General features: G+C 35.6%; 1 protein-coding gene across 1 annotated transcript in view; it reads left to right on the forward strand.

The window, feature by feature from the left end:
• Sox102F (transcription factor Sox102F) overlaps positions 1-17,059 on the forward strand; it is a 162,876-nt gene that overhangs the window by 38,041 nt on the left and 107,776 nt on the right. Inside the window, exon 2 of the mRNA XM_028313376.1 lies at positions 13,213-13,725. Coding sequence (XP_028169177.1) covers positions 13,217-13,725 — 509 coding nt within the window. The 5' untranslated portion in view covers positions 13,213-13,216. The remainder of the gene's footprint in view (positions 1-13,212; positions 13,726-17,059) is intronic.

The following is a 17,059-nucleotide window of genomic DNA, read 5'->3' on the forward strand; positions in this document are numbered from 1 at the left end:
ATGAAATTGTTCTGTGTGCTTTTCATTGACCCAAAATTAACACAGATAACGCGCACAAAGGGCGGATTGAAAGGTGCCCCTTTCACAGATCCGCCACTCTTTAATCTTCCATCGAAACAAAACTCGGATCGTAACAGGATTGTCTGCCCGTTCATTTACTTAGCAAATTATTCTTTGTCGAACGGAAGAGAAGGCTTTGAATCCATTAATTCCCTGATGGGGTCACAAAGAGGTGGTACGAATTAAAATAATGTATTCTACAACTTCAATGGGTCCCTCGGTCGCTCCCGTTATTACAAGAATAATATATTTAAATCAGAGTCAGCTTTCAGACGAAGATGTCTCTTTGTGAGTCCGCCGAATAAGTGATCACGTACGGCGCCATTAGGATGTGTTTTATGTGCAAATTATAGGCTACCATTTTTAACCTCTCGAATTTCAGTGGCAACAATCGTACTTCGTTAGAAAGTTTATTGTGCGTTCACGGCGACGATATAACCTGCTACATTGTACACGCCTATTCCGATATCGCTCGTATTAATTGCAAATCCCTGTACACAAACGCACGCACAAACAGCAAATTAATCCTCAACCATCAAAAGGGTTTCGGAAACTACCCTCTGTTAACAGATAATTTATGATCACCCCCGACGCCGAATATTCGGAACAAACATTTCGACGTATTTATTCTAGTGTTTATTTTGAAGCGTAATATGTCGTGTTCCACTTTGATGTCGTGAAATCGCTTCTGTTCTTTGTCAGACGCTCAAGGATTTACGTCTATTTGATTCGTCATTTGAATTTGTGTTTTATGTGATCTGTTTTAGATTTAGTTTCCTTTGTGACGCTTTTGGGATTTGGGACTTGATGGTGGTGTTCTGGGTCGTGTAGAATTATTGCATATGGTTGGTTGGAGTTTGTTTGGCAGTATGAATGGTTCATTATATAGGGATACTTTGAGCGGGTAGCAGATAATATTTGCGATGCGAACCATTGTTTATGATTTGGACAATTGTTTGTGTTGCATGTCAAAGGATGCGCACTTGTTTGTTTTAAACGGGAGGGGAGTCGAGGGTAATGATGTAAACAATGTGACAGTGGTTGATGGGAAATTAAAAAAGTATGATGCGGTGAAGGCAATTTCTTTTTTAGGCAAATGGGTGGAGTTGCAGCGTTGTAAAACTACTTTATATTATGTAATTAATAATGTCAGCATCATTTTTACTGCTAAATATACCTAGTCATAAAATATGTATTCTTAATCATTGACTATGCGTTCAGAGGACTGTAAATTGTAATTTAGATTTGAACTTGAATAATTGTCATCATACAGTCTATTCAACGTAACAAAACAAAACTAGTAACTGTGATTAGACAGAAGGAGAAAACACATAACAGATTTAACTTGAAAACGAATTAATATCGTAAGCAGCAAACGCCGAGAGAAAAATGGAAAAAATTCTCGCAAAAGCGTTTGTACATTTTGTTTCAGCACTTACAAATCTGTTCATAGTAAAACTTCTGCGGAGAATGGATAAAAATGCTCAAGCACCAGAAAAGCTATCGAATGTTTTCCTTGCCGTCAAGCCGCGCGGAAGCGAGCCTTCTTGACTCGGCGGCACTACTCCACTACACCACAGTATAAAAAGAAGCAGTAAGTTTGTTGTGTCGTTGTCGTTTCAACCCAAGGACGTCCACAGTGACAGATGTGGCTTAGGCCACTCCCAAAGATTTCCACAACGAACGGTCTTGCGCTGTCCGCATCCAGGCGCTTCCCTGTGTTTCATTGTGTCGGTAACTCTTCCAGTCCACCGGTGGACAAAGTACTGGTTTCGTTGGAAAATCGGTGGAAATCCCTAGATTCCACAACGTTTTGTCCACCAGTGCGCTGCAGTACTGCGCTTCCCGCATTTGGATGTTGACCTGTGCTTCTGTGTCTGTATCGGTTTCTGGACAGGATAACGTTAGTAGACTAAATTTTGTTGCAAAATTATTAATCTTATCATAACTAACGAGGACATTTTGTCCTCCTTACAGCAACCCTACTGAATGTTTGTACTGTATGTTTATCCTTGTTCGATGTTTCCCCTGCAATACGGTTTTCGGTAATTTCCCATTAAAGTTGTCGGTTTTTTATTTGTTTGTTCACAAACAGCGCGGTTTGATCGTAGCTTTGATTGCCGTATTTAGTTTGTTACATTTCGCTTTGTGAAGTTAAATTGTTTGAAGTGCCTTCATCGACTGAAATCTTAAACAAAAACTATCACTATCACTTAAAAAAACAAAAACTGTGTGTGACTGTGTGCAATTGTGAAACACACACAAATGTATCTCAACCAAAATAATATTTTTAAAATACGTAGACCTTACAAAAAAGTAACATTAAGAACAGACTTAGACGAATCACTCAAATATTCCAAAAAACAGAGCTCACCTTCCGAAAACAGTAATTTTTCCCCTAAATAAAGCGGCGTCAATACAAGACGTAACAATTAAGGGGTATACAGACTACGCGCAGACAAGAGGCCCTGATGAGGGCGGCCATTGTGCGCGCGTCCTTAGGTCACTGCGAACCCATTCAGGGCTTGAAAACTGAAACATTCCTTTTCGGGATGCTGTAAAAATACATAATTAGTTACAGTAGAGTTTGAATGGAAACTTGGAGAATAACGCTCTCTTTTGAAATGCAACAGAATAAATAATAATAAATAAATAAATAAATCTTTGGACAATTTCACACAGCGCCAGCTAGCCCTAAAGTAAGCAACTTAATGATTGTGTTATGGGTGCTAGCTTAACGGATATACTACTTATATACTTTTTTTTTAATACATAAATATTATACATAGTCACACCCAGACCCGTCACAGAAATTAAAATTCATCATTTCAATTTCTGCCCGGCCGGGAATCGAACCCGGGACCTCTCGTCATAGTAGTCCGTTCTGAACCACTACACCAAACGGCCGACAAACAGAAATAATAAGAAAGTAATAATTAAAAATGCAAGTTACAAAGATTGTTGTATTATGTACAAAAACTTAACATAGAATATGTGTCTTTTAATTTCCAATCTTTAACCTTTTAGACTTTTTAAAAATGCTGGTGGTAGGGCTTGTTCTAAGCCCACCTGTCTAGCTACCACCATCTTACCTAAGTCTGTCGCCATAACAACAATGTTAACAGCATTGTTGTGTTCAGTTAGAGGTAAGATAGCCAGTTCCTTCGTGGTTGAGGATTCCGGATGAAGCTCGCTTCCACCTTCGGCCTGATCATCACTTACCATCAGGTGAGATACAGGCCAAGAGCTTCCTCGTTATGGATAAAAAAATGTATTTCTACTGATCCAAAATTACTACGGGAAGGCGCTGGATGCAGGCCGCTACTAACCGTGCGATGTGGAAGTCATTGGGGGAGGCCTATGTTCAGCAGTGGACGTCCTGTGGCTGAAATGATGATGATGATGATGATGAAAATTACTATAGTGTGCCATGCGTTGACAACTTTTTTAACAACTGACCAACTGAGATTCCAATGTGTAAAATCTGGTAAAGTTGATGGTCTATTAACCCATGTTAAGCTTGCCTTAAATGGTAACTAAGTTATGACGACAAAATATTTCAATTTACATCCTTATCTTGCTTCATTTACGTACAGCGGGCAACCCCTAATCTTTCTATCGAACTGGCAATCTTTAATATTTCTGTCTCCAAACCTTAATATCTATTCTTGGCCAGCAATTTTTAACTTTACCCTAAGACCCAATGGGCCATTTCCCTGATTGGACATTGTTCAATATGAGTAAAATTAATGATGGTCTATTACCCATATTACAAAGTTTGCTCTACAGTCTACATGGTAACCCTGTATGACGATAATATTTTAATTCACATCCTTATCTTGCTTCATTTACGTACAGCTGGTAGTCCCTAATCTTTCTGTCTCCAAACCTTAATATCTATTTTTAGCGGCAATTTTTACCTTTACCTACCCTAAGACCGAATGGGCCATTACCCCTGATTGGGCCATTGTTCACGCGTATTAACTGCATTGTTTGCAGTAATCGTAATGTCGACATTGCCCTCAGAGGAAAGAAAGAGGGTGGAGACGGCTTCTGTAAGATATTCCTTGTTAAGTCAAAATTTGCGTACTTTTAAGAATGAACATAATTATTGCATAGTGTTAAAATACAGTAAATCAAACAGTAATAATAAATAAACAAAAATACACATAATTCAGAAAGAATTCTAGTTCCCGCAAGAATATAATAGTAGGACTATAATTTTCTTTATTTATACATACATATTTATGTATTTCGCTCAATGCATAAGTTGGAAAATTTACTTCACGAATCATAGTACAAGTTGACTTAAATAAAGTTTTGAATTAGGATGAAAAGAGTTAAGAGTGTTATTGAATTTAATTTTATCCATTTACTACTACTTTAATGAGGTCATTCATCCCCGGAAAAAGAGAAAAATATAATACTTAGGTATCCTTTTTTTAACTGGTTGACCTTGTTGTGTCTTCATATTATCTTTTTAAGATTATGTAAAATTAAACTACTTTACATCTTACAATCGTAAAAAGCTAGTCACGAAAAAAAACCGGAAGTCCGCCTCAACACTAGCCGCCCGCCCGTCGCGGCCTATCGCGCCCGATGGGTAATTTCCCCCATTGTCAGCACCAAGAAAATGTTACACCCAGATATATTCCCTGCTGGATGAGCCATAAGATATTATTTATACTTTATTCAGATACCGTATTCAAACACAAAGCAAAATAATATTGCAGACACAAAATAAAATAAATTGTGTAAAACGATGAAGTTACAAAGAACCCAAATGTATCCTTAGCATTTGATTTAATAAACTATCCAACAGTAAATTGATTCACGATAAAGTATGTAGGATTGTAGGTGTAAAGTACCTATGAAAAAAGTATGTCGGAGTTACAGTTTTATACTCGCAGTAATTCGTGGAAATTGTACAGGCGACTAAGGGACGAATATGCGAATATTCTCCCTTAGTCTATTTTTTTTCTGGCATTTTTTAAACCAAAAATATAGTAAATACCACTTCCAGCAATAATATCTTCAACATTTATTAGACTTGTAATACTCGGAGTTTTTGCGTAGGGAGTTGTAATTCCGATAATTCCCCAGCCCAATAGAGGGCGATTGTGTGACTGCAGCGCTGTTTTGACATGTCAAAATGACGTGTCATTTGCGAGGTCTTTGAGTCAATGTGTTCATTGCCAATTCTTTCGATTTCTTTCTTTTCTTATACATTTAATTTCCGGCCGAATACCACCTGTGGGGATATTTGGATTTTTTCTTTCTTTACGCCTTTTTTTACTGTTTTTGACCAAAAAAGAAAAATATTACAATCCGATCCAAAATTTTAACCATGAAGTGCAAAAAAATGTTTCATAATTATTTTGGACCATCTAAGTGAAAATGAGTCAAAACCACGTCTAAATGATTCTAAAACATGCACTCAAAAAACGTGACTGCGTGTTCTTAGAGAAAAAGCTGCAAAATTAAAAATTCATCGCATCGCAGCATTTTCTCTCATTGTAAATAAACTTATTATAGAATAGAAATAATTCAGTTATCGGCACCGAAGAAAGCTTCTCGTTTTTCCTCGACAGAGCTTTTCATTTGATTACGTGCGCTCACAATATTTTCTATTTAAATCTTATTTTTCATTGTCAGCACCGCGCTTATTGGATTTGTATATTTCTTGCGCTCCTTTAGAAATTGTTTTCTTATTAGTTTACGTCATTATTGAGTGGAAAATGGAGGTAGCGTTCGGAATTAGAATAAGGCTTTTTATCTTTTTAGCGTCTGTAGGTGTAAACTTACGTAGCAGGCGATTTATAACCGTATAAGTAATCTTAGTTCGTAGGATTTGGATTAAAAATGTGACAAAATATGACACTGTATGATACGACACTCTGTATGAGCTTGATTGTATGGTTAGTCGCCTACAAGACCTTTAAATGTTGGCTTAAGAAAAAAATTTAGAATGATTGAACGATTTTTCTTTTAAAAAAGATTTCCTTAAACTAAAATAGAGAAACACGGGTCTCAACGTGACATTTTTTATATGAGTTACATGTGTACTCACGGCTTGATGTGTTTCTCTATTAGTTGAAATGGAACGCGAAAGTTTAAAATCATAGATTTCCTTGTGGTGGATTTTCTTCTTCATTTAGATTTTTATATTATTCAGACCTCTTCATACATGAAAATATTCATTACTAGCTGTTGCCCGCGGCTTCATCCGCGTGAAATTTATTTTGTCACAGATCGTTATAAATTATAGCCTATATGTTATTCTGGGTTATAAACAACAATACTGTAAAGTTTCATCAAAATCCGTTCAGTAGTTTTTACGTGAAAGAGTAACAAACATCCACAAACTTTCGCATTTCTAATAATAGTAGGACTTTTTGCTGTGATATCTTAGAGTGAAAAATGAAGATAGTTGCTAAGTCAACCACCTACGGAACCACACACGGTCCAATTAAATAATTAACTTATCATCAGGATAGGAAAGCTATTGCATACCCGCGTAATTTCTTCATGGGACCGGCTGCTTTACATATCGGCCACATTTTGACGTCAGCGCACCTCCTTATAAGGGGTAAGTGCGCGTCATAGTACGAAGACACCTTAATACAACTCGCAGCTGAGCTAGGGTTGTGACTCAATAATAAAAAAATGTTTCTAACGTTCTGAAAATGCCAAAAATTTTCTTAAAACAGTGACTGATTTTTTTTAATTCGTTTTTGTTTTCTTTTTAAGTTACCAAATAAACCAATGTTGTTCTTTCATTATTTTAAAAGCTATTCTTCTGATAATTAAAAATTCTTTTCCTATGCATTGAAATGGTTTATAGATTGGCGAAAAGTTAAGATTTGGAGTAAGGCATGTCGAGAATCAAAGTTTTATAATGTCAAATAAATAAATAATAAACGTTTAAGTAAAATTAACCTGGCAGATTTTCAATTTTCAAATAAACAATAATTTAACTCATAAAGGATGATGGGCACTTTTCTATGGAATCTGGGCGTAAAACCAACAGAAATATAACTACTATTATTTGTTAGGACTTAATATCAGAAATATATTTTCATATAAATAACTACCAAAAACTCCCGGGTTTGCTTGGAAATTGACATAATGTGTAATAGGTGCTTTATTGCGTAAACAAAAAATATTTTTAATTAATATACTTATCTACTTACATTTTAAATACATTAGGTTATTTATCCATCATTATGTCCAACAGTTCAGGAGTGGGGCCAATAAATGGTACATACTTAAACCATGTTCTATATTATAAGCGTAGGACCATACCTAGGTACCATTTAGAGAAAGGACATGAACACAGTCATGTTTCAAGGGGATTTCTAGCAGTTAAGTTGTAGTGTTGTCGCATAATCGATCACGGATCGATTATTAATCGATATTTCCAAATATCGATGTACCGATTAACAATTCGATTAATCGATTTTATTGATTACCATCATTACTATCATTTGATTGTTAATTCAATTCCTTATTTTCAGCAATATAATCGATTATTGTAATCGAATAATCGATCATGATTTATTCGGTATACATACTTACTAAATCGATAGAATCGATAGTAAGATATGATACAATACTCTCAATATGATCGATAAAAGCAATCTAATTGACCAAATACTATTTTTATTACCCTAATGTGATGTGAAATACTATGGAAACTTTGCATATTCAACGACCTCTATCTCCGTATCCCCGCGTATTTCAGGATTGTTGTCATACTATGAAATGAAGTACTAGTATTAAGCTTTAATTTAGTATACTTTTTGTTTCTGTTGGTTTAACGCCCAATATGCCCATCATCCTTTNTCTTGTATAGTTTAGAAATAATCGAGTGAGATCACTTATCGTTCCATATGTATAACCACCCTGTATAATTCGGTTGTATCTCCAGGTCACCTAGATACATTCCATAGCAGCTGTAATAGACATTTAGGTACATACATTTACCAATAATGGTGATAAATAGGCATTTTGTATTAGTTTTTGTATAACGCCTAAACAAAAACAAAGGGTAATTTTTGGTGTTATACATAGATTTCGAATATAAAAAATATATAATTTAACTAATTAAGACATGACAAAAAAACTGATGTATGTCTCGTTTCTGTCGGGTCTGGGTTTTTTTTGTATGGGGCGTGACCGTTCTTCTTTGAGTCATAAAAAATAAAAATATATCAAAAATCTTACTGCAATCAAATATTGAGCAGTTAGCAATATTGCATGTCCTGACCGATTAGAAACCAATCTCCGAAGCCCATATGACTTAATCCATATGACCCTACCTCCTTGCTTCTAAGATGGCGACCAATTTCCTTTTATTAATAGAACGGCTGGACACTCGTCACTACGTCCCAGCTTGATTAATTTCTAACGGATGCACGGAATATCTTGTATAAATTATTTTAGCGTACGAGATGTTACGGGTGTACTAGTAACTCTAGATTTCTTTTAAAGAGTTAATAGGCAGCGGTCTTCATAGCCCATTCACTTTTACAATACCAGAATAGTAAATGCCTGCTTTTAACGCTATAAACCTGTCATGTTTTAGTCTACAATGTGGACCGTTCAGCAATTATCAATTCTTAAAATAATCTCTTAGTAAACATTTATGATGATGACAATACATTTGGTGTAATCATCTTAGATATTTTAAAGAAACCTTTTTAGAGTTCCATAGTCCTGACAAGGAACCCTTATAGTTTCGTCATGTCTGTCTGTCCGTCTGTCCGTCCGAGGTTTTGCTTGGAAACTATAGGCACTAGAGAGCTGTAATTTTGTGGAGGTATGTATAATACCTAATCACGCCGACAAAACGGTAGAATAAAATTTTGAAAAAAAAAAAAATTTTTAGGGTAGCTCGCCTACATGTAAACTGGGGATGAATTTTTTTTTCATCTTCTACCCCCTCGTGTGGGGTATCGTTGTATAGGTATTTTTAAATGACTTAGGGGTTTCGAAGACCAATTAAAGTGCCAATTTTTGTTCGAGTAGGGCGTCCCGGGCGTCAGTTTAAGATAGATAATTGGATATTTTATTATTTACGTACATCTTCCACAGTAGACTATTCCGGTGATAGTTATGTCGATCAATTGCATTGTCGAAATAGATCGCTGGTAATCGATACGCAACTTGATTAGNCTGATTAGTCACGGCACGGTCAACCGCGCGATTATGCTGAATGGGTTGAAGCACGCGTATTAATTTAACAGATTGTTAGATTAATTATGTGAGGCTTTTGTTTCTTAATTAGTATTTTGGAAAATTAAAAAAATACAATAGATTTTTTTTTATTAATCAATTCATGAATTTACGTTAATTTTTCTTGATTAATTAAGTGATTATGTGTAATGATTTACATTTTAAAGCTTCTTTTAGAAAATTATAATAACAGTTTAGTAGGAACATAGCACTAGGAAAAAATCATGTTCATGAAAAAATATATTATGTCGTGACACATGAGTAAAAAATTATCATGCGAACATGTATTGTTATTTAGTTAGTTTTTCAATTTAATTTCTAGTCGTTGTCAGTGTATTAAAAAAAAGATGTCAATGTATTTAAAGTAAAAAAATATCTTTGGCACAACCCTGTACTACTAAACAAACATAACTAAGCAGAAAATGCGATATTATGATTTTTCATTCGATTGCGACACCGGAGGGGTCGTTTTGTTCAGCCAAAACAATTTGCCGCCAATTTGCTTACGTCATTGTCGACGCCCCAGCTAAATTGAAATCAGCTGGGCTCTGTTTTAGTTTTGATTTTAATTTGTTTTGTTATTTCGGAAAGATTTCGTTTATCCCCCATAACTAAACAGATTTATTAATAGTGATTTATATTTAAATAACTTTTTATACGGACGTAAGCGCACATGACCTGTCTGTCAGTCAAATGTTGCAAATTAAAATTTAACTACATAGTTACGTTCATGGATTAAATTTTCCATGATACATACTATTATATGCTACGTTACGTGACGATGCAATAATTTTATTTAAATAGGTATAGGTATAGCTAATTTACTCAGAATGTTTCAATTTAGCTACAAGAAGTTTACAATCAATAGATTGGAAAGAAAATGAAACAACATGAAACAAAGTTAATAACATTCACGGGTACCTAAGTCAATTACCACCATAGATACCATTTTTAGGGTTCCGTTCCTCAAAAGGAAAAAACGGAACCCTTATATAGGATCACTTTGTAACTTATAGGATCTGTCCGTCCGTCTGTCAAGACCCTTTTTCTCAGGAACGCGTGGAGGTATGAAGCTGAAATTTATATCAATTACTCAGGTCTACTGTCCCTTGAAGCTGTGAAAAAATCAAACTTCTAAGCTAACGCAATCAAAAGATACAGCCGTTTATGCCGCAAATTTTCGATTTTGCAGATTTTTGAAATTTTCGTTTTTTTACTTAATTTATCTTCAACAAGAATGATCTACTTATCTAGATACTTACTCTACCGTTTACTTACTACTTACTATTTAGTTTCAAATTATCTGCTTTGGCCACTCATCATACCCACTGCGCCACAACCCGAGGAAATCGAATCTGTAACATGAAGCTACGAAAAGTATAATCAATTTTGAAAATCTTATTCTAAGTTACAAATCTGTAAGTAGTGGTCTTTCTTCTCTATGGCGTCAGTCATTATGAGCTAATTCAAGTAATAAAAATAAACAATTAACATTAACAAACAATTAAATGCCTGTTTATACCTTGTTAACAGATTAATCAATCTATCATAAAGTAAAAGAGATGTGAACAATGGTTAGACAAGTAGTAATAATCAATTATTATAATTTCAAAATAATATGATGTTTGTTCCGCTTAAAGTATGTAGTAACTTGGCATTTTGCAAGGTGCTTTTAATGCGAATTCTAAAATCATTCACAAAAAGTCCATTCCATTTTTTATTTATTTTTTAAAAATACTAATTTTAATCTAGGTTCTTCCCTTTCAGACGGGTCGTAGCTCCGTGTTCCCCTCTTTGTTCCGGAGGGTAATGCAATTCGCGTCACTGTGCTAGCGGGCCTTTTAACGTTCCTGCACTTTGTCCCGGCCTATATTAACGAATAATCGATATCGATTTTCGCTTCTGTTAAATCGAATCATTCGTGTCTCGAAAAAAACAAGTAACAACTTGGTTGACATTACCTAAAGTTAGCAATGAGATATGTATTTGTAAAGTTTTTATAATTCTTCAAAAGTTGATTTATAGAATTAGTTTTTTTATCCAATACAAAGCAGGTATTTAACTGCAATCATACCTGATGTTATGTGAGATTAAGGCTGAGTTACACCATTTTACTTTAACTTTAACAAACGTCAAATATCTGTCAAACTCCCTACAAAAAGCACCGGTTATAGTTACGGTCAAAGTTAGGTGGTGCAACTCAGCCTAAGTCTAGAATAGTACATTTCTGTCATTAGTGCCTATTCACTCTCTCCTTGAAGACACCTGGAATACAAAATTAATTGTTATCATTTTCAATTACTTAATTTTTTTAGTTTCAAATCAAATTGAATTCAAGAACTTTCCATCTTTATACACACAATTTGCAGTCAAAGCAGCTCCCAAAAAAGTCAAAATCAACATGGCGTTATTGAATTCAGTAAACACTTAATTAAGTACAAGTCGAAGATAAACAGACATCAAAGCTCCAGACGGAGACAGCCCTGATTTCACTGTTGTCGCAAGTAATAAGACGTCTGTAGCTCTGTCGATGCTTTGCTGTGGTTGAGGAGTGTGAACCCTGAGGAAAATGACCGTTTATTCGCTAGTTTAGAACTTACTATGTTTGTACAGACTGCAGGATTTATGTAAACACCGCCCTTTGCCTCAATTAAAAAGTACATACTTTTGTCTATGCAACTCTGTATTCTCTGTGCTCTCTCCGTCCGTGTGGACGTCAATAAACCGTGTTTAAATTCAAATAATTCCCTCTTTTATTAGTATACTTCCAACACAGACGACGGCAAGTCGTGTTATATACAAATACATCAACCGAAGAAGGTTAAGTGATACATCTAGTAGTTGAAATAGGTGCGATTTTCTTATATACAGTCAACTTTGTTCTACTTAGGTAAATGGAAAAAATAGAGAATCATTAAAATAGAGCTTATAAAGATAAAGGCTTTTTTCTCTACGTAAGCTTATACATATTATTATGTACAAGAAATAAAAAAGTAGATGTCTGTCTACAAGTCTAATTTATTGGCGGGCGTTAGGTACTTACATTTCAAAGTAAGCGGTTAGAATGGAATAACTGCCCCTCGTCACACCCTTGAAGAAATGATGTTCAGGTACCTACTGTCTAGTTTGCTTACCACGAGAGACTTATAACTTAAAATTTTAGTAACTTACGAGTATCTACACAGTTACCTATTTAGTTTACACACAATTATTTACTGTACCTTTAAGAGCCAAAATCCGCCAAATCTACAGATCTTCTTAGACTGGCGTCTCTGGACACCTTGAGCCAAGTAGCAGAAGCAATCAGTACATTTAACAGCCAATTACGTGACCTAACGAACCGAGTGTCAACCGACGCCGCGACGGCTCTACGGCTGACGTCCAACCCGCTGTTTGACAACACTAATTGTAGATTGGTTAATTGTGTGCTTAGGCTCTCATTTGACACGTTCAATTGCATTAAAGTCAGTCTCAGTTCGGTTTGTGTCTATTGCATTTTACTAAGAAAATGGCCGATAGAAAATACTCGTACTATTTATTTAGGTATACGTTTGTAATCAATACTTTTACTATGAGGGTTTGGTTACACTTGCTATTACGATTTAAACATTGAAGTCTCATGCTGAGTTGCACCACCTAACTTTGACCGTAACTTCAACGATAACCAGTGTTTTTTGGTATGGAGTTTGACAGATTTTCGACGTTTGTCAAAGTTAAAATACGATGGCGCAACTCAGCCTTACTAATTTAATAAAGTAAACTTACTAAAGTACTTACGGTCATGTTCAAAACATCAAATTCTGTTTTATGAACTGTAAACATTTACTTGTAGCATTCCTGTTATTTTAAGCTACTGTCTCTTTTTAAAATAATCAAGGTAGTTTCAAATGATTAACCATTGAATTTTCTTTCCAGAAACATGTCATCTAAACGCAAATCGCCGCCTTCTAAATTGCAAGACGGAGCTGCCGACGAAAAACCAGAGGCTGGCCCAGCCGACTTCGACCACGAGTCCGACGACCCGGAGCAGCACTTCAAGCTGTCCCCCTGCTCCTCCACCAGGACCTCCATCAGCGAAGAAGACCAGTTCGACGAGGAGCGACCGACGAAGAAGCAGCGGTTCGAAAATCTAGACATGACAAACAACCTTCTAGTCCCATCGTCGTTCTTAGGGCTCCACCAAGTCAGCGATCTGAACAGACGGCGGGGCTCCTCAGAATGCAGCAGCCCAGGTGCTGAGGCCAAGGTGTTGGGACTCTGTAACAATAATAACTCGTTGTTGAACCACAACAGCGCTTTGTCGCTTGCGGCGCCGCACAAGCGGTCGATGGATGACGTGCTGAAGCGGCTGACTTCCAAAATGAATAACAGCACGATCAAAGAAGAGAAGAGGCCTACGCCGTCGACGACGCCGGTTAAACAGAACAAGTAAGTGTTTTAAGCATGTTTTGATGAATTTTTTCAATGTTGAATCCAGGTTTGATTCCTAGTTGGAGCCTACAGATAGGATTATACATATGGAACTCCCAGAACCTGTTTCTTTTTAGTTAAATAATATTTATATCATACGTATTTTACTGACGTTTAATACCTATCTGTGTACCTACCATGAGTTTACGTTAGGTATGCTCGATAGCGAGTACGTCAAAAATCTCAATGAAGATTTTGTTTCTTGAAAGTAGCCGCTAGGGGCGCTGCACAATATGTCATACAATTAATGTCATTTTTTTACGCAGTCGCTAGTGAGCACACCTAACGTAAACTCATGGTAAGCACACAGACCTACCTATATGGAATTAATCCTTCGGGTGTGAAGAAGATCGTGAGTAAATTTCGCGACACCCTAACGTCAAAATTACTGTACAACGATAATTTCAAATCATAAAGTAGGCAGAACACGGCAGATGAATCAAACACATCATAATCATAAAGACTGATCAATTGTATCCAAAGTCTAACTAGCTACTAATCGAGAACAAATAGTATCATAGAATCAGTAAATCGGAAAAGTCACGCATTAATCACTGAACATAAAATCGATTATTCACTAATCAGTGCCAGCACCTTATCAACTAATTGACAATAAATGGTCACCTATACGGCAATTTCCGATATCATCGGATTGTTATTTTACCCGAGACGATAATACGGAAATCATTTATCGAGATGCATGTATAAATATTTGCTACATTATTTGTCTACCTACAAAATGAACCTAGAATGATCTTTTTATCTGTTGCAGCCTTTATCAAGTATTTTTACAGGTCAATGGGAGTGATAAGAATGTTGTCATCTTAAAATAATGCTCCTGAAGTGTTATGTCACAAAGATTTGTTGTTCCGTAGTCGTATCGAATGATGTTATTTAATTAAAGATCTGATTGCATTTTAATAAAGTAGGCATCAAATATTAATTTGCTTTATCGAGCACGTAGTCTAAAAACGTTTTGGAAAATATGTACATATTATTTTATGATTAGATAATGAAGATACCTTTCCTTCTGTCTGATCTGTTTCAATCATGCTTTGGAATTCGAAGAATCCGGAGAGGTTTTTTTTTACAAAAAGTTTCTAAGGCTGAATATTTGCATCACTATATTTCAACCGTAACAATAACAATAACCGGTGCTTTTTGTACGGAGTTTGACAGATTTTTGACGTTTGTTTAAGTTAAATTAAGATGGTGCAACTCATCTTAAGAGTTATTTTGACGATCAAAGATAAAAAGTGTCTTTCAATGTCTTTTATGATTACACTAGCTTTCCGCCCGCGGCTTCGCCCGCGTGGAATTTTGTCTGTCACAGAAAAACTTTATCGCGCGCGTCCCTGTTTCAAAAACCGGGATAAAAACTATCCTATGTTCTTTCCCGGGACTCAAACTATCTCTATGCCAAATTTCATCAAAATCGGTTGCGAGGTTTAATCGGGAAAGCGTAACAGACAGACAGACAGACAGACAGACAGACAGACAGACAGACAGAGTTACTTTCGCATTTATAATATTAGTTGGGATAAAATAAACTTAAACAAATCTTAAACAAACAAAAGCCGCCATTGTCCGAACTCGAAGTGACTCCGACATTATTAACGGCATACGTCAACGCGTCCGTAAAATATAACCGAGTGGCGGTCGTTTGGTATTTAATTAACCGTGTTATAGCTCATTAAAAACAATGTACAGGACCACCGCAAACCCTATAAAACTACGAAACGACTATTAGTTAACTACCTGCTTAGTTTCCATTTAAAATGATAGGCACGGCACTAAGATGTCGTGTCAGCAGACGGGGCAGTATGTGTCCTAGGTATTACAGAATGAAGCTGAAAACTTGGGTATTTCAGTTTCAAGATTAAGATATTTAATTTGTCCAATAATAATACCAATCACAGAACAGACTTTATTACTGAGATTTAACCTAGTTTTGAGTGTTGTTTTGTACTAAAAAGCTCACAAAACTAATTTATTGTTGCAAATACTTTACGCTTTTAAAAAGCACCTTTACACGTCCAAGTATTAACCCTACCACTGCTTCGGGAAAATAAATGGGCCAGTGCTGAGAAGAAGCAGCGCAAGAAACTTAGTCACTACTACAAACCTTACAGCGACAAGAGCTTAATTTTAGGTAGTATGCATCTCATTTGAGAGTAAGAGACATAAGTAGGTAGAATTATATCGAAATCGTTTTGTGAAAACATTAATACATAACAGTATTGTGATGAGTCACATGATAAACATAATATTTTTCTTAATGTAGCTGATATTGTATCATTCAGACGCGAGACGTTATCAAATTATTTCATGAAAACGATGTATAGTCGTGAAATCATGTTTTTGGAAGAACGAAAAAAAATTATTTAGCATCAAATTATATGCAATTCTTGAAAAATATTGGTTTTGAGCCGTTATTTACATATTTTTCAGGAATTTTAGGTTTTATCTGGGATATTCTTTTTTTTTCTTATGTAGCCAATACTGGTTAGATGATGTCCAATTTTCAGACAGTTATGAAGTAGGTTTAGAACAACTATAATTACTTAAATGTACCTACTATAATGTGATTGGTAAGCCTTTAAGCTAGACTGGGAAACGTTGAAGCAAACCGTAACTTTAATGGTTTCTTGCAAAATATCCCAAGACAAAGTTACCGCGAACATTACACTGATAATTAAAACCTATTAGGAAATCATTTAACCCGTAGCGCACCCGATAACGCTTTTCATTAACCCACGGGGGATCATTAAGTTTATTGACAGTTTAAGCAAAACCTTACCACAGTGTAGGCAAGAGTTCGCTTCATAAATTTTCATTCGCTGTAAATTATAAGATGGCAGTAAATGTACTGTTCGAGCGTTAAACTAAAATAGTGTGGATTATCGCCATTTTGATGCTGCCAGGGATTTATTTGCGGTTTTTATGTAACACTTGGTAGTTTAATTTTGCTGGTTTATTTTTGGTTTCATCCTTACGCTTTTGAGATTTAATAGAGAGGATGATTGGTCTGCGTACAATATAATATGAAATATGGACGTAGTAAATTGTGATAGCATAAGTTTTATCTTTTTTACAAAGCAATTTAGTTACTTGTTGTATTACGCATTTCAGCCACAGGACGTCCACTGCTGAACATAGGCCTCCCTTAATGATTTCCAGAATGGCCGTTTTTTTTAAATTGTATTGCAAAGTGGAATGATATTCAAATTATCCAGACATTATCAAATGCAATAGTATTGATGATTGCTAAAGAATTTTGGCAATTAATGTA

Source organism: Ostrinia furnacalis, unplaced genomic scaffold, assembly GCF_004193835.3.
Source record: "Ostrinia furnacalis isolate ACB-3 unplaced genomic scaffold, ASM419383v2 OfSCF0312, whole genome shotgun sequence".
NCBI lineage: Eukaryota > Metazoa > Arthropoda > Insecta > Lepidoptera > Crambidae > Ostrinia > Ostrinia furnacalis.